General features: G+C 35.4%; 2 protein-coding genes and 1 long non-coding RNA gene across 10 annotated transcripts; all 3 read left to right on the forward strand.

Annotated features, from left to right (window-relative positions):
* The first annotated feature begins 1,096 nt into the window (after positions 1-1,096).
* Positions 1,097-8,388, forward strand: LOC107888500 (putative disease resistance protein RGA3). 8 transcript variants are annotated; one of them, XM_016812633.2, is made up of 4 exons: positions 1,099-1,323; positions 1,452-6,130; positions 6,312-6,388; positions 6,659-7,801. In XM_016812633.2, the coding sequence occupies exon 2, from the start codon at positions 1,452-1,454 to the stop codon at positions 2,901-2,903; it is 1,452 nt and encodes a 483-aa protein (XP_016668122.2). In that variant the 5' UTR covers positions 1,099-1,323; the 3' UTR covers positions 2,904-6,130; positions 6,312-6,388; positions 6,659-7,801. The 8 variants fall into 8 exon arrangements, with proteins under 8 accessions (XP_040933516.1, XP_016668122.2, XP_016668121.2 ...); XM_016812632.2 differs by having other exon boundaries at positions 7,351-7,801; XM_041077580.1 differs by lacking the exon at positions 1,099-1,323 and having other exon boundaries at positions 1,451-6,130; positions 6,659-6,700; positions 7,351-7,801.
* Positions 8,389-10,617: 2,229 nt separating this feature from the next.
* Positions 10,618-25,206, forward strand: LOC107888496 (protein SMG9). The gene is made up of 8 exons (XM_016812629.2): positions 10,618-10,997; positions 11,467-11,575; positions 13,250-13,365; positions 17,905-18,024; positions 18,163-18,252; positions 18,609-18,757; positions 22,873-23,125; positions 23,239-25,206. Exons 1-8 carry the CDS (start codon positions 10,776-10,778, stop codon positions 23,389-23,391), a joined length of 1,212 nt encoding a protein of 403 aa, XP_016668118.2. The 5' UTR covers positions 10,618-10,775; the 3' UTR covers positions 23,392-25,206.
* On the forward strand, positions 13,727-14,453 carry LOC121206581 (uncharacterized). Its single transcript, XR_005901645.1, has 2 exons — positions 13,727-14,214; positions 14,284-14,453. It is a non-coding gene; the product is annotated as an uncharacterized lncRNA (long non-coding RNA).
* Positions 25,207-26,587: the final 1,381 nt, after the last annotated feature.

Consider the following 26,587-nt stretch of genomic DNA (forward strand, 5'->3'; position numbering starts at 1 on the left):
ACCGTTTGAGTACTCCTTGACCACCCCTAAAACGTGTTGTTCTAGTATCATTGCAAAAGGAATAAATAAAAAGGAAAAAAGACATCTCTAGACCAGACATTTTTCCTACCACTTGCTAAAGATCAGAACTAAGAGTGAGTTTGGATGGGCAGTAAGGTGCGATGTGTTTAATTTACTTTTTTTCTCACATTATCGTTACAATATCTAATCTATCGCCACCGTTTTTTATTCGATTAACCATTTGAGCACTCCTTGACCACCCCTAAAACATGTTGTTCTAGTATCATTGCTAGAGTTGATAATGGGCCGGGTTAGGCCCATTTTCTAGGCCCGGCCCAAAATATGGGCCTAATAATTGTCCAAGCCTAGCCCAAAATAAAATTGCTAAGCCCGGGCCCAACTCGGCCCGGCCCATATTAAATTTTTTTAACTTATTTTATTAAATAATTTTTTAAATATAATAAATCAAATACATTTAAAAACATAAAAACAAATATTAAAACAAGAAACAAATAAAAAAATGATACTAAAATAGTTCTTAAAACAATACACAAATTGAAAGTGAAAATGAAATTAGAAAAGTAAAGTTAAAAATTTAAAATGATTAAAAATAAAATAAAATATTTTATTATATAATTTGGGCCGTGCCCGAGCCAAAAAAATCTTGCCCGAGGCCCGGCCCGTTTTCTAAATGGGTCTCGTTTTTTGTCCAAGTCCATTTTTCGAGGCTATATTTTTATCCAAACCCTCCCATTTTTCAGGTTGCCCTTTGGGTCAGGCCGAGCTCAGGCCAAAAAATTTTGCCCAAGGCCCAGCCCATTTTCTAAACTGACATCATTTTTTATCCAAGCCCATTTTTCAAACCTATATTTTTACCTAAACTCTCTTATTTTTTAGCGAGCCTTCGGGCCGGGCCACTCATAATCAGGTCTTATCATTACAAAAGAAATAAATAAAAAAGAAAAAAAGACATCTCTAGACCTGACATTTTTCTTACCACTTGCTAAAGACACAACTAAGAGTGAATTGGATGGGCACTAAGGTACCCTGTGTTTAATTTACATTTTTTTTTTCTCACGTTATGGTTACGGTATCTAATCTATCCGCTCCAAACCTATACTAAGTCATTCACCCCATCCATCCATATTCTTTTTTATAAAAGGAATGTTTTTGGATTAATGTAAAACCAATGAAACGTCAAATCCGCCATTGTTGACTAGACCATGCTCTGTTTAAGATAGCACGAAGTAGACGCAATTCAATAGACCTTTACCGAAAGCAATTCATCTTCATTTCATTTGAACATTTGATTTCCTAGACTTGGTATCATCCTTTACACATGCAGTAATCGTTGCTTTAATTTTTTGAGTTACAACTTTCTTCGTTTCTTCTTTATTTTGAATGATTTTTTTAAAAAAAAAATTTATTTCCTAACATTTCAAACCTTTCAGATGGCAGAAGCTCTTTTGGGTGCTGTCCTAGAAGTAGTGGTGTCTAAACTGATTTCAATTGCTGCTGAACAAACCAACGTTGCTTGGGGTTTCCAGAAGGAGCTGAAAAGATTGCGTGACTCACTAGAAATGATCGAAGATTTCTTGCAAGATGCAGAAGAAATGCAAACAAAGGAGAAAGCAGTGAAGACTTGGTTGCAGAGTCTCAAAGATGTTGCTTATGAGGCTAATGATGTCCTTGATGAGTTTGACTATGAAATTCTCCGAAGGAAAGTGGAGATTCGGAACAAAATTAGGAGGAAGGTACGAAACTTCCTTTCTTCCAACAATTCCATTTTATTTCGTCTGAAGATGGCTAATGAAATTAAGGACATCCTTAAATCACTGGATAACCTTAACAAATTGGCCACTGATTTTGGTCTCCAAAAGAGAGCTACAGATCCAGATCCTGAGTATGGACGACGAGAGGTGGAGACGAGCTCCGTCCTCACGGGCTTAAACATTATTGGAAGGAAAAATGATGTCTCAAAAGTAGTTGACCTGTTAGTCAATCCCAAAGATAAGCAGATTGTTTCTGTTGTGCCAATAGTAGGCATGGCTGGTCTTGGCAAAACTACTTTAGCACAGCTGGTGTACAATGATTTGAATGTGGAAACGCATTTCGATGTCAAATTCTGGGTGTGTGTTTCTAATCATTTTGATGTCAAAACCATTTTAAAGGAGATGTTAGAACATTTTACCAGAGATATTCCTCAAAATATGAATGCATTGATAAAGATACTCAGGAAGAAGATTGGACAGGCCAAACGAGGTAAGGAGCAGATCAAGTATCTTCTTGTGCTTGATGATGTGTGGAGTGTTGAAAAATGGGACGAACTGAAGAATCATCTGATGGGAATCAGTAAAAATGGTGGGAATGGAGTTATTGTGACAACACGCATTCAAGATGTAGCATCAAAAGTGCAAACACTTCCAAATCAAAGGCATCAACCAGGAAGACTAGAAGATGAAGAATGCTGGTCCATAATTAAAGAACGAGCATGGTCCATAATTAAAGAACGAGCATTGATGGCCTCTTCAATGTCTCACGAATTAGAGTTAATTGGAAAGGAAATTGCTAAGCAGTGTCGAGGTGTGCCATTGGTAGCTAACGTTATTGGAGGGACAATGAGCAACATTGAAATGAATCCCCGCGCATGGTTGGAAATTCAAAAAAGTGGTGTATGGGGATCACCGGAAAGTGTGCTAAAAGTGGAAAGTGTGTTAAAACTAAGCTTCGATCGCTTGTCTTCTCCATCTTTGAAGAAATGCTTTGCGTACTGTGCCATGTTTCCTAAAGATTATTGCTTTGGAAAAGAGGAATTGATCCAACTGTGGATGGCTGAAGGATTTCTTGGCAGCTCTATGGCAATGGTGGATATTGGTGACAAATACTTGAATGAATTGTTATAAAACTCATTGTTTCAAGATGTCCAGAAGGAACACCTGCGGGAATATTCTTACATTCAAAATGCACGACTCGGTGCATGATTTATCTTTGTCCGTGTCAAAGTTTGATACTTTGTTGTTTCGAGAAAATTCCAGTCTCACCCTTAATGAGTGTTCTCATATCCGTCATCTCAATGTTGGATGTGATGGGGAACCATTACCAGAAATTTTAACTGCGGTTGCTCCAAAAGTATACTCGTTGTTTTCAGAGATTGATGTGTCCAAGAAACTATCCAAAAGCTTCACAAGATTAAGAGTCCTAAAGTTTGTTTGTGCTACTAATATTTGTGAGTTGCCAGATTCCCTTGGAGAATTGAAGCACTTGAGGTATTTGGGCATCTCATGGACTTCTATCAAAACACTGCCTAAGTCCACAACCAAACTTTACAATCTGCAAACATTGAGGCTTTTAGGTTTACTGAGACTCACCTTTCCGTATGGATTGGAAAATCTGATAAGCTTGAAGCACTTGTATTTTGATAGAAAAGAACTTCAGCCAGTTAATATTGGAAACCTAACTTGTCTTCAAACATTACCCATATTTTTTGTGGGTTCAGAAAGGGGACGTTCGATTAAGGAGTTAGGATCCCTAAAGGAACTGCGTGGAGAACTGAAGATATGCCATCTTGGGGGTGTTAGAGACAAACAAGAGGCTAATGGAGCAATTCTACACCTTAAAAAAAAATTATGCAAGTTGATATTTGATTTTGAAGGGAGTGATAGTGGGAGTAGTGGTTATAACAGTGAGGAAGTGATGGAAGGTCTCCAACCCCACACAGATTTGCAAAGCTTAACTGTTAGCAATTATCAAGGTGAAAGCTTTCCCTCATGGATGTTAAGACCTGTTGGTGATTCTAATACTGGTTTGTTTTTGCTTAACAATTTGATGGAGCTAAATTTTTTCGATTGCATCAACTGTGAAAGTCTTCCACCTCTGGGCCAATTGCATAATCTTCAGTTTCTTGAGTTGAGAAATCTGAAGAAAGTGAAACGCATGGGTAATGAATTTTATTGCAACGAAGGTATTGATGGTATGAATAAGGTGATCAAGGTGTTTCCTGCATTAAAAAAATTAACCTTAGAGAAGATGGGAAGTCTAGAAGAATGGACAGCAATGGCGGCCACAAAGATGTTCATGTTTCCTTGCTTGGAGGAGCTGGATATTTGTGATTGTCCCTTCTTGAGAAGTGTTCCACTAACGGGGCAATGTTCCTCTCTTAAAAAGCTTCGCGTTTCCAGGTGTAAAACATTAAGCAAGATCAGAGACGGGCTGTCAACCTCCATTTATCTCAAGGAATTAGATTTAAAAGATTGTCCTAATTTAAGTTGGATTCCGGATTTGGAAGGATTTTCCTCTCTTCAAAATCTGTCAATTGATAGCTGCAAGGAATTGGAAGTTCTTCCTATAACCGGAGGTTGTTCATCTCTTGAAAAGCTTAGGATTTTGGGTTGTGAAAAATTAAGCAAGATCGGAGACGGATTATTTAGCTCCACTTGTCTCAAAGAATTATATCTATGTCATTGTTCTAATTTAAGTTCGATTCCAGATTTGGAAGGATGTTTCTCTCTTAAAATTCTGTCAATTAATAGCTGCAACAAATTTGAAGTTCTTCCGGTAACAGGAAGATGTTCATCTCTTGAAAAGCTTAGCATTTCCAGTTGCGAAAAATTAAGCAAGATCGGAGACGGATTATTTACCTCCTCTCTTCAAAATCTGTCAATTGATAGTTGCAACGAATTAGAAGTTCTTTCATTACCTGGAAGGTGTTCATCTCTTGAAAAGCTTAGCATTTTTGGTTGCGAAAAATTAAGCAAGATTGGAGACGGATTATCTGCCTGCGCTTGTCTCAAAGAATTAGGTCTATATAATTGTCCTAATTTAAGTTCGATTCCAAATTTGGAAGGATTTTCCTCTCTTCAGAGCCTGTCAATTAATAGGTGCAATGAATTGGAAGTTCTTCCAATAACTGGAAGATGTTCATCTATTGAAAAGCTTAGAATTTCCAGTTGCAAAAATATAAGCAAGATCGGAGACGGGTTATCTACCTCCACTTGTCTCAAAGAATTATATCTATATCTTTGTTCTAATTTAAGTTTGATTCCAGATTTGGAAGGATTTTCCTCTCTTCAAAATCTATCAATTGATAGCTGCAACGAATTGGAAGTTCTTCCCATAACAGGAAGATGTTCATCTCTTGAAAAGCTTAGAATTTCCAGTTGCAAAAATATGAGCAAGATCGGAGACGGATTATCTACCTCCACTTATCTTAAAGAATTAGATCAATATCTTTGTTCTAATTTAAGTTGGATTCCAGATTTGGAAGGATTTTCCTCTCTTCAAAATCTGTCAATTGATAGCTGCAAGGAATTGGCGAGTTTTCCACTAAAAGCACCACTGTCATCCCTTAAAAAATTAAGGATACATGATTGTCCTAATTTGAAGCCCATTCCAAGTTTAGATGGACTCTCTTCTCTCACAGAATTAGAATTTAACAAAGTAGGCGAAGGATGGAGTTGTCTGCTACCAAATATGTTGCGATCCAATACTTCCCTTTGCAGTCTAACAATATTAAATTTGCCTGATCTGATACGGACTCCAGATAACAGCCTTGGTAGGCTTAATTGCTTGGGAAAATTAGCCATTGGTGGTTTCTCAGAAAAGCTGCAAGAATTCCCATGTCTCAGTTCCTTTCAATATCTCAGTGCCTCTCTTCGAGTTCTAGAGTTGACTGGTTGGGAAAAGCTTAAGAGTCTTCCCCCCAACTTCAATCCCTCTCTGCCCTTGAAGAATTGACGATATTAGAGTTTCAAGGAATAGAAGCCTTTCCAGAGTGGTTGGGAAATCTCTCTTCTTTAAGGCATCTATATTTAAGTGGTTTTGGAAAGCTAAAGAGTCTTCCTCACCAACTCCAACTCCCCACTGCCCTTGAAGATTTGACTATGTGGGGGTTTCATGAAATAGAAGCCTTGCCAGACTCGTTCAGAAATCTCTCTTCTCTAAGGTGTCTGCGTATCTGGTCATGCAATAAGCTCATGTACCTGCCTTCTGTAGATGTTATGGGGAGCCTCTCCAAATTAGAAACAATTGACATTTTTATGTGTCCTCAATTAGAGACAAGATGTGAGAGGGAGAGCGGCCCTGAATGGTCCAAGATTTCCCACATTCCACATATATGTATTAATTATAGGATGTAAGTTCAGTTACTTGAGCCACAACTCTGCATCTTTTGGCTATTGATATAAAATATACTAATCGTCTCTTGATACTTTTTATAGTTAGACCCTTTGTTCTTCTCATCCTAAGCTACTTGATTTAGTCTCATATAAAGCCTTCTTTTAAAACTTTTTGGTTTTTGTGGCATAATGTTGCAGGATTTAGTTTGGGCATGGATTCTTTTGAGACTATCAGTATGAGAACAAAATTATGAATTGAATCTGTGGACGCAAAAGTAAGTTGTGCTTCTAATTTCCTTTCCATGAAAATTATGATATTATGCCTTTAGATTTTGCCTTGATAAAAAATTCCATGGATATCATAAGTCCCTTTGCTCATATCTCATATTTTTAACTTAAATTTTTATAAGGGCTTCATGGATATCATATTTTTCTTCTTGTCTTTCCTACAAAAATATCTCATTGCTGCCCTCTCTTACAAAGTTCTCGAATTATATTGTATTGTAAGTTATCTATATTCATTTGAAATGAAATTAATTTCACAGATCCGGGTTTTATGTGTAGCCACCCTTGGTGACATATTTAAGGTAAGTGGTGTATGACCATTGAGAATAACTTCAACTAGTTTTATTAGGAAATTTCTTTTCTTTTCAGACTTTTATTCTTTTGTATTTGAGAATCATAGATCATGCAACCAATAAAGACCAGCTTTGAATTGCAATTGTGATTGGTACTTTTGTGATTGACAACAACTTCACCATACTTTGGATTCTAATCAGAATCTTGTATCTTGTTTGCATTGCATTTCTGTCTCCTTGCAAGAACTGGTGTTAAGTTGTGATCAATGAGGAAGTTTCTTGCAAGACTTCGATTTCCTTCTCATGCAATTTATGAAACTTCATTCTATGATATGATTATCTTTGCAATTTACAATCTGGCTTTTATGTTTTTATTTGATAAAGATTTGGTGGATATGGTAAGTCTCTTTCTAAATATAGTCATTTGCAATGTACAACTAAATTGAATCACATAACTCCATAAAACATTCATTTAGTTTGGAACTACAAGTCTCATATATTGCTTTGTTCATCCTTTTTTTTCTGCTATTTTATTGCTTCTAATTTAAGGATGATGAGATTTTCAAGTTTTAACCTTTTGTTAAAACCAGTACTGCTTATGTTCCATGAATTATCCAATATCCACTCATGAAATTTCTGAATTCTCTTTGGATGTGAAGGGAGATGCTGATAGGGCTTGAGTCAAAGTGAGTTGTTCTCCTTTCCAACATTGAAGAGGTATAATATAAAAGACAGAGTGTTGATCGACTTTTCGATCGGGGGTTTATCTGATGTCTGTCTGAGCTGATTTTTGGACAATGACTAGTAGGCTCAAGGATTTCGATTGTGCAAGGTTGGATTTTTCGTACGGATTTTGTAGCTTCAAGTTTTTCAATTTCAATATTAGTCATATTTGGGTGATATTCTCGACTTTTTTCTTTAGTTTGCTTGAGATTATTTGTTGTTATTCTTGTTGGAGTTGTATGCTTTTTATTGTGGCTTCATATTGTGATTTTGTAGCAAACCTTTTGAGTGGACTTTTAAGCCTCCTGGTTTTTCTACCATTTGCTTAAGGGTTTTTTATGTAAAAAATCACTTGTCTCTTTTAATTAGTTCCTTATGATTATCGTATTTTATTTTGTGTTGATTAGTGATATATTATGCAATTAAATTTGCCATAATTATTAATTGATTTTCTTTAAGAGTGAAATATCGATTATCAATTGATTAGTGTTATGTTGTGCTATTAGATTATTTCAGATAAGTTCCAAATTGCAATTATCTGGAACCTTTAATATATTAAGCTTTGAAGATTATGAATTTTGAGCAATGGCACATTGTGAGGGTGAGGGGCCATTTCGGACCCCATAATTACAAAAAATCATTCAAAGCAATGACAAGGGGGAAAGAAAAGAGATCCCATTGTGTTATTAATTTGCTAGTTTTGATTGCAGTTCATCACATTTGCTCCCATGGATGTTTATGGTCAGCTGAATCAAGATTTGAAGCTCATTAACACGAATGGGGGAAAACCAATCATGAAATTAAAATTATTATAGCATTTTATTTATTCATGTTAGTGGGATTAGAATTGTACCTCTTTAACTTTGTTTCACTCCATGAAAGATGGGTGCATGGTGACAACACAACTTGAGGAGTTTTATGCCAAACTAATTTTTTTAAATATTTTATTATATTAAATTTAGTAATTTTTTTTATAAGTTTTGGGTAATGGTTTAATTGTTCTTGGGTTAGTGATTTAATATAAATATATATAATTATTATTTAACATATATAATTAATATAATATTTTTTTATAACATGATATATTCGGGTCGAGCCAGGGTCGAGCAAAAAAATTCTTGCCAAAAACCTAACCCATATAGAAAACAAGCCTTAAATTTTACACGAATTCATTTTTAGACCTTGTATTTTATCTAAACTCTCTCATTTTTTAGACGAATCTTCTAACCTAAATTGATAACCCGATCTATGAGTAGGTCTATTAAAAACGAAATATACTTACATACAACATATTCTATAAATTAAGCATACATAAAAAAAATTTAGTTGTCATGTGCCAACTTGAGTTGAGCCTCCTTTAAGCTTGCACACTTGACATGGATTAAACTCCTCATCAGTTGTTAGGGATTAATAAAAAGAAAGCAGCACCACCACCCGCATTCTGCAACAATATTGTAGTCCAATTCTAAAAATCAAACCTTCCCCGGGTTTGAATAAAATGGTTTTTAACTTTTAACTTTTCTATTTTTAATTTTTTTTTTAAAATTCAGTTGGTAATACAATTTTACAAGGGTTAAATGTTATTAATTTTTAGATTTGAGATTATATTGATAAAATGTGTAAATATTGGAGGGTTAAATATTTTAAAAGGACAATAAAAAAGGACCAGGTCAGCTTTCCATTAAATATTTAACATTGGATGACTGAAATTTTAAAGTTTGAAAACATTGGTCATGAAACTAAAAGTTTTTAAAGTTAAGTGACCAAAATAGAACTTAAACAAAAGTTGAATGACCTCCTAATTAGTTTACCCTTAATTTTATAAAATTTTATGATTATTTATTAATTTCTAATACTTTTTATAAATTTTATTTTTTATAATTTTTATAAATTTATAAATTTTATAAAATTTTATGATTTTTAATTAATTTCTAATAATTTTTATATTTTTTATACTTTTTAGAATGAACCTAGACAAATGATTGTCCAGATTCATTGTGTACTTACTTTTAAAAATAACTATTTTTTTGTCGACATGGTGGTTAATGCTCACGTCAACGTTGCCGTTAAATACTAACAGTCAGTTGTTGGAAAATTGAGTTGTGAGAAATAAGTTTTAGGGAAAACCAAAGTTTTAAAAAAGTTTTTCAAAACAAGAATTTAATTGTATTATCTAAAAAATAGTACCTTTTGTTTTGTCTACTATGAACGCTTCAACTAAGCTCATGTCTGTTGAGCGTGAGCTTGCTTCAATCAGAAAAATTCTTCACAAAATTATCAGTGAGGGAAATTTATAATTTCTCTAAACTTTTGGAGCAAATTATAAATAAAAAATATCTATAGAATTTTTTTGAAATAATTTTATGTCTAAAATTTTCTCTTCAGGTGTGTGTAAATAAATGACTTAAGCTCTCATTACATAAAGAGAGTTAGAGAGAGTTCAACTAATATTAGAATTGCTCACATTAATATTAAATTAATAAATTACTATCAAGATAAGTATTAGATTAAATTAATTTAATATCTCACATTAATATTGAAGTAATAAAATATTATCTTTATAAGAGTTAATTTGAAATCAAATTACTCGATAGAGTCCCACTAGGAGTATGATTTTTCCACTGCACTATCATCGAAAAACTATTGCCGCCGACCATCCCTCGACTGCCAAATCATCGCTGTCGCAACCGTCATGCCCGGTGGTGTCATTGCTGGTGCAATTTCCCCCTAGCACCTCGAACTTTCGTCGTTTTGCCCAAATAGACCTGGGCGGCTCAGTGCCTCCTCACGAGACTGCTGGTGTCGTGGTTGAGGTGGGACTAGCCGTTCGAACGATTGGCCCTATGCCCATCTTCTCCTTTTTCTCAATCGATAGGTGTTTGTCCAAGCCGATCGTTTGTACAACCAACCACACGGGGTGTAGTATCCCCCAACTAGGCATTCACATGATTGGCTCGATGTTGTTAATGAAGTTGGCCAAAACCCCTAGTAGGTTGTTTGAACAACTTGCCGTCATGACCGGGGCACTATCAACTAGACGTTCGTACGTCTGACTAGTGTCTTAATCAGTTCAACTACTATTAATTCGGTCTGAACCAATGATAACTCAACCGATTCGGTCCAGCCATCAGTTAAGACTGCCGGTCCTATTTCACAGACCGGGCCAAATTTAACCTGTTTAGATTTCGGTCTCAATTTGTTGTTTTTATTATGGGTGCAATTTTCAAATTCAATTATAAACATTGTCGTTGGAAGCATATTTAAAAGGGGTCTCCGGCTATGCCTTTTCTAGCCCTTTGCTCTTGCTTTTTCTCTACCATCAATTACAACTAGAAGGAGACAGTTTCCATTAAGAACAGCTATGGCGGGTTCCACTAGCGGAACCACTTCTTCCAATCCATCATTGAACCCTTCTGCTCCCAAAATCCTATTAGCCAAGCCATCAGCTGGGCCGGTCCCTGGTAAATTTGGACGCGGAGGTGGTGAAGATGAAACGGCGCCGCATAGGGCCCGTCTCCCTCCCGTTGGCTCCCTCAACCTTCTTTCTGATTCCTGGGAGTTCCACATCGATCGATTTTTGCCTGTAAGTTAAAAGAAAAAGAAAAGAAAATTTCACTTCCTTTTTAACTCTTTATCTTTTGTTGGATGCAAAAACTTCAGATGGAATGGAACTGAAAATATTTCTTTTAAAATTAAATAATTTGCAGTTTTTAGGTCTTCGTTTGATTTCTTTTTTTCTTTTTTTTTGGCTATTTGATTTATTATTATTTTTTTCTTGAGCTAATGAACGTAAAATTATAATTGATTCAAAATGTATTTCAATAAAAAAAAATTAAAATCGTGCATTTTGTTATTTAAAAAATATTAATTTGTGGAAAATATTATTTGCTTTCGTATCAAAGTGCGTCTTTTTGTTTTTTTAGTGAAAAGCATGTAGCAATAGTTCTGACCATAGACCATAGATAGACTAAACTACGGGTTCTTCAAATGAGGTAAAGAATCAGATAGTTTCCTTGGCTAAAATGTTTTGTTTGCTTTTTTGTGTATTGCAGTTTTTGACTGAGAATACTGATTTTAAGGTGGTTGGAATCATCGGTCCACCTGGTGCAGGCAAGTCGACGATAATGAATGAGCTTTATGGTTTTGATGGGGTATCACCTGGTGAGTAACATTTTATAATTTAGTCTCTTGTTTAACTTCTTTACGCAAAATGAAAGTGCTTGATTTTCTTCCTTTGAAAATTACTTAGATTGAGGATACACATGAAATGGTAGTTTTATGATTGGTATATGTTAATCATTATGCTTTGTCTATACTAGTTCTTGAAATTAGTCTTTTCGGTGTCCAATGGCTTATCTACTTTATTGCTTGTTAGTTTCCTGCTAGGAATTCTAGTCATAGTCTAGAATTCTCATTTGATCTTCAAATTTTAGCAGCTTATATCTACATTGGCTTGAGATTCCAAAAGAAAACTGGAAATGAGGTGTAGATTATCAATATATTGAGGTATTTTCTATGTTGTCATTGTATATTATCTTTCAGATTAATTAGCCTTGTTATCAGCTTTATTTTGCTCTTTTAGTAATATCATTCAAAATTAATCATATAAAAAATCCTTAAAACTCGAAATGCCAATTAGTAAGTGAAAATTAGACGAAGACAAACTCAGTTTTGCTAGTTTTCAAATTTGGTGAAATTAAATAATTATAATAGGTTAAAAAAAGTCGAGCATGTGATAATGGAATTTTTACCAAGTCAACATGATATAGTCATATAGTGAAATTTTCAAAGATTTCTAATTTTCACTCTGTTGATGAACTGTTCTGGTTTATAGCCTCTGATACCTTTAAGTTCTAGCCTTCTTTTGACATCATCTTTTTTTTCAATCATACCTTAGTTGAAAACTGAAATCCTACTCTACTTCTATACAATCGTATTTATTTTTTATGCCTAACCTGCAATAAATCTTTAGGTAGACATTTCATTTATTATGATGCACTGGTATGCCACTTATCAAGTTTTACCCTGAACCCATTGCCCATAGGGTAATATGGGGTTGAGAAACGATGGTCAATTTTCTATTAGTTGGTTATACTTATAATGGACTAAGGTCCATTTGGATGGGTGGTGAGGTTGACTCCAATGAGATTGAAAACAACGCTTGCAATAAGATTAGTTATTGGAGTGAGATTAAAAGTAGTAGTGGGATATGTTTGAATAAAAAACAGCTGCAATATTGAGGTGAAAATGAAAAAAGATTACCATTTAACACATTATCCTAAAAGTGTGCTGATAAAATATTGTAATTTTTGTTGAAAGTATTACATATTATTTAGTAATTAGTTTAGCATATAATGATAAAATTTATTTATTAGTTTATTATAAATTTTGTTTATTTATGTTAAATTTAACAGTTATTTTAAATTTTTTAGATAAAAATGAAAATGAGGAAAAAAAATGAAAGGTTAAGTGATAGGGATTTTTTGTCGTGTCACCATAACCTCGAAGGTAAAAAGAAAAAAGGGGTGCAGTGAGAAGGATTTTGACTGGACCTGAAATTTCTAGTGAGAAAATGGAGGTGTTGCATGGTGGGGATGATAGGATACAAAAAAAAAATGTCCAAATTGCCCTGAAACAGAGGTGTGGGTACATCCAAATGCATCCCAAGCGTTCTCATCCTCTTCTTAAAAGACTTCGTATATCCAAACTTTGTTTGATAATAGAGGATCAATTTTTGCATTAATTGATACTTGAATGCCTTGTTATTGCTATTGAAGTTCAAATCTATCTGCACATTGGAATACTCAATAGATAACCTTACATGCTAATTTGCAGGGATGTTGCCACCTTTTGCTATACAGTCAGAAGAAACCAGAGCAATGGCAAGGCATTGTACTGTAGGTATTGAACCAAGGATTTCTGCTGAACGGCTTATACTACTTGATACCCAGGTTCCAAGTTTACTACTCTCTTTTGTTTACCATCTTCTTTTTCTTTTTCTATATGAACAAGTTTTAGGAAGAAGAATGATTCTCTCTTATTACTTCTAATCTGAATACAGCCTTTTAAAGAATAGCAGGAAAAATAAAAAAGGAAATAATCTCTAGAAATTAGCCTATCCCTAAAAATTAGTAATTTGATTATGGCTAATAGTACAAGGAAATTCCTAGCACTAATGTAGAAAATCTGCTTAATTTAAGGAATTCCAACACTCCCCCTCAAGCTGGAGTGTAGATGTGAATCAAACCCAGCTTGCCCATAATTTCTTTGAACATTTTTCTTGAAATGCAACCCCTTACCAGGAGTCCCTTTTAAGTATCTCAATATCCTGTAGGCAGCTTCCAAATGTTTCTCCCGTTGATATCTCCCCCTGTCTACTTCTTCTCCATCCTTATCAGTTCCTAATTTAAGGTTGGGTTCCATAGGAGTCTTGTCTATGTTCTTTGGAGTTTCTACAGAGTCAACATTAGAAACAAAGGCATTGTAGGATTTAGACAAGTTTCCATAGGATACAAACCGAGAAATGGGATGTTGAGTGCAGCTCCTAGTGCCCTTCCTTACTGCAATTGGAAGATGGATGGAAGATGAAGGAGGTGAAACTTCTTCCTCAGGACAGTCCTCGGGTAAAGATGGCATAGGCACTGCTGTTTCGGTCTCAGGCAGCTGATGTCTCCGAGAGTATACACGAAGTCCCTGAGTTTTTCCTTCTTGTTTTTCAGAATGAGTGGGCTGTTTTTCTTCATTAGTATGATTAATCACCCTTGTTTCTTGTTGCTGAACAGTGGAGATAGGAAAAACAGGTTCCAAAACAGGAATAACAGTGGCTGTAGGATTTTCAGCAGGTTTTGTAGTTGTGGTAGGGCTGACAGGTTCCAAAACAGGAATAACAGTGGCTGTAGGATTTTCAGCAGGTTTTGTAGTGGTGGTAGGGCTGATAGAGTCTTGAGGTATAATGAGAAGATTGCTCAAGGTCTCATCTTCACTAAGTATCTCCCCCTGAAGATGAGAGGCTGAAAAATATGGCTCGTTTTCGAAGAAAGTAACATCAAGGGACACAAACATCCGGTGTAAGGTTGGAGAGTAGCACTTGTACCCTTTTTGTGCAGGTGAGTAACCAATAAAGACACAAGTGTGAGCTCTAGGATCAAGTTTAGATCGGTTAGGTTGATGGTTGTGGACAAATGCTTTGCAACCAAATGTTTTGGTTGGGAGATTAGGAACACGAAACAAGGGAAAATTTTTTTGAAAAGTATGTAAAGGTGTTTGAAAGTTTAATACCTTTAATGGGAGTCGGTTTATAAGATAACAAGCAGTGAGGACAGCTTCTCCCCATAAATACTTTGGTACACCCATAGTAAACATAAGGGCACGAGCCACGGCTACAAGGTGTCTGTTTTTCCTCTCGGAAACCCCGTTTTGTTGAGGGGTGTCGGGACAAGAACTTTGATGTATGATTCCTTGCTCAGAAAGATAAGGACTTAGGATAGAATTAAAGTACTCTCTCCCATTATCAGTTCTAAGGGTGTGAATATTTGAATTGAACTGAGTTCGAATCATTGAATAAAAATTTTTGAAGACTCTAGAGACTTCGGATTTTTCTTTAAGGAGATAGACCCAACAAACTCTAGTGTGGTCATCAATGAAAGTTATGAACCACCTAGCCCCTGTGATGTTTTTTACTCGACTGGCTCCCCATAGATTGCTGCGAATTAAAGAGAAAGGTTGAGATTGAACATAAGGTTTCAAAGGATAAGGGGCACAAGTGTGTTTAGACAGTTGGCAAACTTCACAGTTCAATGAACTAATTTTCTTATTTAGAAATAGTAGAGGAAACAGTTTCTTCAAGTACATGAAATTCGGGTGTCCTAGTCTACGATGCCATAGCATGATAGAATCGTCTTTTGATGTAGATAAGGCCATCCCTTCTTTTGAACTGTTTTTGTTCCAAACATATAAGCCATCATTAACTTTAGCAGTGCCAATCATCTTCCCCGATTCCTGTTCCTGAACCACACAACCGAAAGCAGAAAATTCAGCAAGTACTTTTTCATCCTTGGTAAGCTTGCTAATTGAGAGTAAATTACAGGAAAGATTTGGAACATGTAAAACTTTATCAAGGGAAAAATTTTCAGTAAGTCTCACTGTCCCCATTCCAGCCACCGGCGAGTAAGATCCATCAGCTATGCGAATCCGAGAGTGATCATGACAAGGTAAATAGGTGTGAAACAAACTTAGATTACCTGTCATGTGGTCGGATGCACCCGAGTCTAGTATCCAGGAAGTTGTGATAGGTTCGTGTGTAGTATTTAAAGCAGTACCTTGAATAGCTAGTGACCCACTGGCTGTAGGAGTCCCGAGTAGTTTATGAAGAGCCTCAAGTTGAGTTTTGGTTAGCCTAACATTCTGAGCATCTTCTTCAGTAGTAGATATCATTGCTGCCTTGTTTTCTTTCTGTTTTTTTTCTTCAGGATAGCCATGGAGTTTGAAGCATTTCTCCTTGGTATGCCCAACCCGATTACAATGGCTACACCATGGCCTTTTTGAACCAGAATCAATTCCATCTTTGAACCTTTGAGATTGAGGGCCTCTTGAAATAGGAGCAGAGTTCTCGGAAGGATGATGACCAGCTACGGTCAATGGTTTTAATTCTCTTGCGTCTCCCAACATAATAAGACGCCGTTTCTCTTCCTTCCTTACTTCAGCAAATGCTTCTCCTATGGTTGGCAGTGTGATTCTGGCTAGTATTCGTCCTCGGACCTTATCAAGATCACCATTTAGTCCTGCTAGGAACTCATAGAGACGTTCTTTGTTAAGATGATCCATAAACTTGGTGTGTTCCAAGCCCTCGCCCCAATCAACTTCATAATACATGTCTAACTCCTGCCATAAGATCTTTAGGTTGTTGTAATATTGAGTGACTTCAAGTGTTCCTTGTCGAATATCTTTCAACTTTAATTTGATCTCGAATACTTGGGAAGTATTTCCAAGATCCGAGTAATTCTCCTTGATTGCATCCCACATTTCTTTGGCAGTTTTGAAAAAAGGATACGTTCAGCTTATATGACCTTCCATCGAATTTATAAGCCAAGCCATAACCATTGAGTTGTTAAGCTCCCAAGTTGCATAACCAGAGTCTGTTGATGCTGGTCGAGGAATTTGTCCATTAATGTACACAATTTTTCCTCGGCCATGAAGAACCATAAGGACAGATTGTGACCATTGCAGGAAATTTTTTCCATCTAATCAATGATTTGTGATTATAAGAGAAGAGTTAAGGTCACCTTGTGGGATTCCTTGACTGTGATTTTGAGTTATTTGTGAGATCTCAGTCTCAGAGAAATTTTCGGTGTCACCCATGGGAGTAGGGTTTCTATCAGAGAAAAACAGAAGAGAAGAGAAGAAAGAGCAGGATCAAATGGATTCCTGATGCTCTTGATACCATGAACAAGTTTTAGGAAGAAGAATGATTCTCTCTTATTACTTCTAATCTGAATACAGCCTTTTAAAGAATAGCAGGAAAAATAAAAAAGGAAATAATCTCTAGAAATTAGCCTATCCCTAAAAATTAGTAATTTGATTATGGCTAATAGTACAAGGAAATTCCTAGCACTAGTGTAGAAAATCTGCTTAATTTAAGGAATTCCAACACTATAGACTATAATCATCAAATGATATATGTATTTTCTTTTGAAGCATGTTTAGAACTAAACAAGTCCAATTAAGGCTATGCAAAGAGAAATTATGAGCTGCTTTGATGTTATTATAAAGTTCTCTTAATTAGAGAAGATTATAAGAAAGCCTTCCCATCATTATACTCTTAAGGGAATAAAAATGAACCAGAAGAAAATTGAATACCTTTGATGCTTTTTTATTGACTATTGATAGTTTTTTCCAATTATGTTTGGGAAGGAACAAGCATTGAAAGATTAATTTTAGGGGCCATTCCCATAATTGGATAGGAAGTTTCCAAGATATACTGTGCTTACTGGGAAGCTTTAAGGATATTAAAATACCTCTGTCCTAAATAGGCATGAATGAGACTCGTTACAAGTTAGGAATAAGCTACACACAGTCTTCTGTGTTCTGAGAATTTTCTTCCCTATCACCATTTCTCAATTTTGTCACCTTGTCAAATGAGGCCTAGAGTTTAATTTGAAACCTTCAAGTTGCCCTTGTTTATACTTTATCTGTGTGCTTTCCTGAAAAAGAAATGCCATGCATGAGTGCATGTATATACCCATGTGCATATTGTGATTGGATTGTTATGCCCTTTAGGTTTGATACCATTACTTTAACATTTGTCTTTCTGCTTACATATCATTCTACTTGTTGCATAGTCGATTGCCTTGAATATGTGCACTCTCTAAATTCTTCTACCTCGTCTTGCATCCATGTTTTTGGTTTTTCATACTGAGATTATTAGCAGGGGTAGGGCTTTTTAGTTCTGGTTTGTGACATCATGGCCATCACTGTACATTCTTGACTTGCAGTCTGTTTTCAGTCCTTCGGTTTTGTCTGAGATTATGAGACCTGATGGCTCATCCACGGTTTCAGTACTAAGTGGTGAGTCACTGTCTGCTGAGTTGGCTCATGAAATTATGAATATCCAGGTAATTGAGTTGCTAGCATTTTGCTTTTGTTTTTATATATTAGTGCTCTATATTTAATTTACACAATATTTTCCTTCTTGAAGTAAGATGTTTGATAATATGTCTCTCTTTTTGGGATGCCGCAAGAAATCTTTTTAGCTTGGTGTTCTTCTAGCATCTATTTGTCACATTTTGCTGGTGGTGTCTGAGGGAGTCCATGATAACAGCATGTGGCACATGATGTTGACGGTAATATTCTTTACCACTTTCCATGTACATAATATGCTGCTAGTCTGTTACATTGGTTATTCATATCAAATAATTTATTTATGTACTTCAGATTTGTAGTTGTAAGCTGATAGTGATCATTATCTGAAGCAAGAAATCCTCTAATGCTGCTGCTCTTATATTTATTTTGGGTAGATAGATGATGATTTAGATCCTTCAGTGAGTAAAATGAGTTTTGTTGGTATTTGGCCATATGAAAGAAATGTCTTGGTTATGACCAAAAATTTTTAAAAAGATGTTGATTATGTTTCTTCAATTCTTTTAAACTCTTGCAACAAATTCTTGTTTACACTATTAATTAAAATCTCTCTCTATAGGTTGACTTATTGAAACACGGTATTCCTGATCCATCTTGCATAACCCCGCTCCATTCACAGAGCTCTACACTGGGTCTTCACAAAGAGGGCAAAGATAAAGTTCATGAGGTTGAGGAGTATATTGGTACCCCTGTTTTTGTGCACACAAAGTGAGTTATATTTTCCCCCATGATACTATTAGAATCATGTTGCAAATTTAATAAATAAAAAATAATACACCTTATTTATATTTCATCTCTAGCAACCACAGCACAACTATGTTGCGATACCATGTCTCATAAGTTTTAAGCTCACTTGATTGCTATCCTGTATGACACTTGGATGTATGCTTCCAGACAACTTAGAAAAACAATCTATTACTGCTAATTCTTTAAATAACAAAATGCCTTCAAAAAGAGCTTTATATGGAACAGAACCTTGACTCACATCCAACATGTATAAGCCATCATGCACTCTATTACTGCTAATTCATTTCCCTATTTGTAGGTTTTGAAAAACAAAATAATCAAGAAAACTCCATTTTACAATTTAAGTCTTCGGTGATAGTACTCACAGATGAGAGGTTGATAGGAAACTTAGGGACATGAAGTACAAAAGATAGTGTGATATTGGGAGCATAGTAACATAACCTGTTCCGAATACAGAGGTAAAAGAGCCATCAGTTATTTGGACACTATCTTTTGTTTGACATGGAAAATAATTTAAGTTAATCTTTAAAAGATCCTGAATAATTCATGATTCAATATTAATGTGGGCGTTAAAGGCACTACCTAAATTCATCAATCTGGGATAAAAAAATGCCTGAGATGTAGAATTTCATTAGAAGAAAAAACCTCAGAGGAAGTTGTCTCCTTAGAGTTTGTGGTTTTCGATAAATTTGCCTGGGGTCTTGTTGACTTAATGCATTTCTCTTGGCAACCTCTAGTGGGTCAACCATACAACTTCCAATAGGTTTCCTTGGTATGTTGTGGTTTTCCATGATAGTCACAATGCATGTACTTTTTTAAGGATTATCATCTTTTTGTTACTCTTACGAGCCACTTGCAATCAACTCAACTTTCTCAACTGGAGCTGTACAGAACATAGCACCTCTTTTACTTTCTTCTTGCTGTACATAGGATATGCTTACTTAAAAGAAGGAAACAGAGTTTTCGTAGGATTTAAACCTTGATCTAATCATAGCCCTGCCAGAAAATTATAATCTCATTCTTTTTCTACCGGCTTCCAAAACTTTAATGCATCTCCGGTACAATCTGCTTGGAAGTCTTAATAATAATCTTGCTCCTATCCTAAGTTGCTCAGTTCAGAAAAATACTGAGAAATTGTCTTCTTACCTTGTTTAGTAATGTGAACCTTATTTCGAATTTAAAAAATCTGAGCGATGTTCCTAACATGCCAGTAGGTGAGAGAAGTTGAATTCCATATTTTTGCTGTAGTGTTGAATAACAGGTATGTTCTGTAAATCTAGGGTTGCATAGAATTGATGAGCCATGCCATAACGAGAGGTTTTCGAGTCCCATTGGTTGAATGTGGGATTATTTGGCACTGGTGATACAATCCTCTAGCTTTGATGAACAATAAGCAAAATTGAGCCCATGTAAGATAGTTGTTCCCATCAAGCTTTACGGGAAGGGTTGTTGGAGCTAGTAGCAACAAGTATTTTATCCTCTACCATTTTATGAATGCAAGAGGAAGAGAAAAAGAGAAAAACAGACAAAAGGGAAAATCTTATATAGATAAAAATTGTGGTTGGTGATAGCCAAAAAGGTCCCAGAACAGTATCTTACATTACCCAACCAGCAACTCAATAGTAAGATTTCTAACCAACCCCAAATGATGTCATGGGCAGAGGAGGTGGCCTTAAAATATGCATCGAGATCAATGACGATGAAAAGAAGGAATTACGACAGAATGGAGGTTACAAACTGGTGATGAGGAAAGTACCCAGAAATTGACAGAGTGCGTGAGGCTCAAGTCCAGGTCAATTGGTCACCGGATCAAGGGTTTCATGGGTGATGGGATTTAGACTCCTTTGGTGGGGGTGATGAGAAAAAAATGGTAGGCCTAAGGGGTAAGTACCAAAAACTTTAAGGGTAAACTACATAAATGGTCACCTGACTGTTAGAAACTTTCTTGTTAGGTCACCCGACTTACATTTTTATTCTTTTAAGTCCAAAACCGTTAAATACTTAACAGTTGGCTGATGTGGCTGTTAAATTAATGACTTATTTTTTTAACATTTATTTTTAATGCACATCATTATCTTGTCATATAATAATTTAAAGGAAACTATTAACCCAAATCACCCCACCCCATCCCTCTCCCCTCCCGGCTCCTTCCCCTACCACTGCTCTCCCCTCCCTCTCCCCCACCGTCCCCTTCCCCCATTGTGCCACCATTCATAATCATTGAAAGCCTTGATTTCACACTGTTGGCCAATACCCTATGCTTTACTCTTTTAAACCTTCCATTTGTCCTCGCTTGCAACACCACCAATCCACCAATAAAATGACAAGTTAACAACTACATATTACAAGCACTTAACTGTATTTAAATTGATAAATATAATCTGAGTGGCTGCTAATATAGCTTGAATCACACACTCAACAAGTTCTTCTCCATTAAGCAGTCAACAATATCCTTTAAGCTCACCTCCAATGGAGTAAAGTTAATGCCTAGACTTTTCACTCTCTCCTGGGACACCTTAAATGCTATAAATACTGGCAGGGATTCCTTCTCATCTGAGCATCTGCCATCACCAAAACTTTCAACTAGTTACTCACACACACACTGATTACAAATTATGTTTCAAGTTAATAAAACTTGCAAAACCACCTCTTAAATGGTAGAACATTCAAGAACTGCAACTACTGCATGATTATTACTAGAGGAATAAGCATATTGAAGGGTTGCAAGTTGTGCAGTGTAGTATGCATAGGTGATATATAAATGAAAAATGTTGATTCTGCTAACAATTATTCATATCCCAGAGGCTTTTACCTTTGGGGAAGAATCAGATGAGGGTTAAGCTCCTGTAATATCTTCACTAGCTCAGAAGGGTACACAGATTTCCCGGCTATGCAGTACCTTTGGGGAGGGGACGGTGGGGGAGAGGGAAAGGGAGGGGAGAGCAGTGGTGGGAGGAGGGATCCGAGAGGGGGTAGGGGAGAGGGACAGGTGCGGTTTGGTGCTCTGGGTTAATAATTTTTTTTAATTATTATATGACATGGAAATGATGTGTATTAAAAATAAATGTTAAAAAAACAAGTTATTAACTTAACAGCCTCATCTACCAATTGTTAAGTATTTAACGGTTTTGGACTTAAAAAAAATAAAAAGATAAGTTGAGTGATCATTTTGTAACTTTTTAAAGCCGGGTGACCTAACAAGAAAGTTTATAATAGTTGGGTGACCATTTATGTAGTTTAACCAAAATTTAACTCTTAAGGTTTTGGGATATCTACAATTTTGAGAAATTCATCTCAAGTCTGGAATTGTCTCTGTACTGTGTTAAATCAGAGAAACGGTATATGCAAAGAAAAAAAGAAGGAAGAGAATGAACTTAGTAATGACTAAATCCCTAAACATTTACTCAAAAAAACACCCCCTAAACATAATCTAATTGAATCAGTTAAATCCCTAGTAATCAGCAATCTGTAGAAATCAGCTATACTCCCCATCAATGATACTCTTAGCTGTTAATTAGTGAACGTTTACCTTTCTCCTATTCATTTCTTTGTTTGGAGGTGCTTAGGATTGCAGTTGATTTCTAGTTAGCAGCTTCTTTTATGTCTATAACCAATTTGTTCTTTAGGAAGGAGTCGGTTTTCGTGAAATAATGAAATTTTTTTTATCTGTAGATGTTCTTTTAGAACTATTTGATTGTTGATGTATCGGGGTAACTAATTGTTATTCTTCGTTCTCTTTTTTAAATATTTTGTCAGTTTTCTGGTTTCTTATCTCCTTGGTCTAGGGGGTTGTCTGGTTGAGAGAGCTTACTTGGTCCTGGTTGATCACATTTGTTTCCCTTTTCGCCCGATACTTATGCAAAATTTGACATATTAAATGGATGATTTAAAAGTTAGGGATTGCATTATTTACTTCCGATATTAAATAGATCTCGAGTTTGGTACATGATGTAAGGCTACAAGAACTTTCTAGTCTTCTCATATTTCATCAGTATGTGCTAGATAAGCACATTTTCTTGTTGATTGTTAAAGATCCACAATAGTAACATATGTACTTGTGGTCTTAATGTGTATAGGCTACAAGATCAAGACCTTTCTCCTCCTAATATTGTGCAAACGAAGAAGGCGCTTTTACAATATTTCAGTTCCTCTTCATTTATGAGACGGAAATGTGCAAATAAACCCACTGATCGACCAGCTATGACTCAGATTAATGCTAAAGATACAGAGTTGCTTGATTTACTTATGATCCCTTATAAGAACAAAGACGACTCTCCTGAAGCTCAGTGTGAAAGTTATGTCTCCTCACTATGGAAATTACGCGATCAGGTCTCTTTCTATCCACCTTTTTCCCCCTGCAGCTATTCTCCCTGGCCCTGCTTCTTTTTAAAAAAAAAAAAAATTTATTATTATATCAGAACAATAAGTAGTGTTCTTCGCAGGTTTTGTCAATGAACTGCCCTTCGTTTACACGGAATGTTTCTGAACGTGACTGGTTAAAAAGTTCTGCCAAGATATGGGAATTGGTGAAGAGCTCACCTATTATTGCCGAGTATAGCAGAACATTACTAAGTTCTGGTATGTTTAGGAGATAATCGTTGTCATCATCTGTATTTGGTCTGTTTTAGATGCTATTTTCGACAATATTTCACCATTGTCATGTCAAGCTTTCAAATACCATATTGCAGTTAGGGTTGCTGAAATATTTGATTCAGTGGGATATCAACATTATTGGCATCTGGTATTCCTGGTTGGAAGAATAAAGCATGAGCGTTGTAGTTGAAAACATCAATGGTGGATTAGGATTAATTTCTGGATTCCCTAACCTCACAAATAATGCTTTTGCTATTAATTTTAAAATTCGAAAAGTGCAAAGATTAAATTTGATCAAATTAAATGCTAAATGCTCAACTTTTGCAAAATTTATCCAATTAGTAATAATAAACTATACACCGATTATTATTTGGTCAATAAAACAGCAAAATTTCTCCTGAGAGTTTTGCCTCTTTAATTTTTGGTAACTTAATTGTGTGAAAAGGTCATGACTTACAAAGAGAAATGGTTGTACCTCGGCAAACAGAGGAAATTTAAAGAGACCAGAAACAGGGAGAAACATGGTACTAATAACTACTCAACTCAGGCACCTACCTCCCACTAGCTTTTTCCTCAAGTGGCAATATAGTTTTGAAGTTTGACAACTAAACTAAGGCTTCTCCTAATTCCTGTATATGCTTCTAGATTGGTAGAGGGTGAAAATATTTTATTATAAAGTTTATACTAAAATTGATATATATATAAATAAATTTGTAACAACTTGTTTTTCAATGATTTCAGAACCCCATTTTCGATATTTGAGTAATAATATTTACGAGGTTAGTATTAATTTTAATTTAAGTTTGGTCCTTTAATTTTGTTAAATGGATAAGTAATTATGGTATAGTTTAATATTGTCGAAAATAGCATTTAAAACAGACAAAGAGTATAAGTTTAAGGTTGTGAGATCATGTTCCACAAAAAAAAAGACAAAAAAGCAAAAAAAAACAACAAAAAAGAAGAAGAAATAATTCGAAAAAAAAAGAAAAGAAAGAAAAAAAAAGTTAAAAAAAATAAAAGTTTGATGATTTGTTCATTATAGCTACCTTTGCTTAGTTTGTTTATTCTTGTTGCCTATATTTTCTAAGGTTGTGGACATGATATAGTTACTTGTTGGGAAACTCTTGTCTTGATTTTCTTTAGCCTCATTTTAGCCTTATTCCCCACCTTTACCTAAGCCCCATTACACCATTTATTCAAAGTCCTAATGATTTTTGCATCTCATTTCTTTAAAGTAGTGGAGAATTGATCTTGCCACAAGCCTATGGAAACCCTTATTCAAATTTTGACTTTGAGTGAATTTGATTTCTACACCCGAGACACTTTTAGTGATTTGAGTGCATCTTGGTAAGAATTAAGCTGAGGTTAGAATTTGATTGATAATTGATAGACAATGGTAAGGTTGAATGATTGTTCTTGCTTGCACCTATTCGTTTTGATTCATGTTCTATTCACGTCATTTTTTGTGCATTTGAACTCTCATAACTTTGTTTAAGACTTGCAACGGTTTAGGAGAAAGATGATTAAGCTTTTGATTAATTTATTTCAAACATACTTGAGGGCAAGTATGAGATAAGTGAGGGGGAATTTGATGTACTCTTATATTTGACACTTTTTGCTTGTTAATTCCTTTGTCTTATGAATTTTTCACTACTTAATTGGTTGTATCCAACCACCCCATGAATTGGTTATTCCTAAACGAGTCATGAAGGGTATAACGAACATACCTTGTCTCCACATTGGATCAAGAACGGGATCGGAGGGATCAAAAACGGCTAATTCATATAGAGCCATTGAACCGGCCCAACCAGCAACCAGAGCCGTATGCATTATATGAACAGAAAGCAAGCGACCGGGATCATTCAATACGACAGTATGAACACGATACCAAGGCAAACCCATGGAAATACCCCTTTATCAACGAAAAATAGACACTATGTAACTTTATTGCATTGGAATACCGATTTATTTCTTGTGTAGTGAACCCAATACTAGAAATGGCAACAAAAAGACGTAATCTGCAGTTTTCTTTCTTTTTATTCTGTCACGGCTGGAGTCGTGGGCACGACGTTGGGCACGACGCGGATCTGACGTGGCAAATCAGAAGTCAACACGGGGAATATTCTGGAAACAACTTATCTTGATCTATTGACGTGATTTGGGGGATTTTGGATTTCATTTTCATAATTTTAAAGATATTATCTTATCTTTTTTTGATTAGTTTTCCTTGTTGATTTGGGAATTTGAAGCCTATAAATACCCACCTTTGGGTAAGGCTAAGTATCTCTTGTCTTTTGTTCTTATTGCTACTTTGTTTTCATTTTTAATAAAATTTTCTTCTTTTGTTTTATTTCTACTTTACTTTATTTTATTTTATGTTATTACATTATCAAAACATGTTAAGCATGATAATCAATATCATGCTTGGCTAATTTTTCTCAAGCTAAGAGCTAGTACGAATCAATCCCTTACGTGAGAATTGAATATTGCTTAAATCCCTTCGGGATACATTTTCATCTGCTTAGATAGTTTGGCAATCGGCCTTACTAAAATTTTTAAATGTTTTTCAAATCAAAAAGGATCTGTTGGTCTGGAATCGTTTAATTTTACAGTTGGGAGGAAGGATCGGCTTGTGGCATTTCGACTTCCTATGAACACTCTTAGCGGCGGTCCGCTAAGGAAAGACGAGATCGGAAATGATTCTTGATAAGACAACTTCCGAGTTGGGCTTTTCTTGTTTTAACACTAAGTATTTTAACGGCAATAGACGTGGTTGATTTACTTAAGAATCGACTTTCGAATATAGACTTGGGAAGATCGGTTACATGAGAGAAAAGCAAGTTACGATGGGTTGGGCCTCGTAGACTGTAACTGATATGAATCCCGGAGCAAAAATCTATTTTCGATGATCGTGGGAATTGACGAAACTAGCTCGAGGCGATTCTTATACTCGTGTTTATTCAACTTAATCTTTCATCTTATTTATTTTATTGCTTTTATTTTAATACATCTTTCTTTGCACTTTTACTTGTTTATTTTATTTTCTTGTTACTTCTCAAATCACCTTTTTTTTTATTTTCCATTTCAGCTCCTAGGTTGAGAATAAGAAATTTAATCAAAAATTCCATTAAACTCCTTGTGGATCGACCCTCTTCCACTATTTTACCTTTTTATTTATTTATTTTATTTTTGAAGAGG

Source organism: Gossypium hirsutum, chromosome A09, assembly GCF_007990345.1.
Source record: "Gossypium hirsutum isolate 1008001.06 chromosome A09, Gossypium_hirsutum_v2.1, whole genome shotgun sequence".
Lineage (NCBI taxonomy): Eukaryota > Viridiplantae > Streptophyta > Magnoliopsida > Malvales > Malvaceae > Gossypium > Gossypium hirsutum.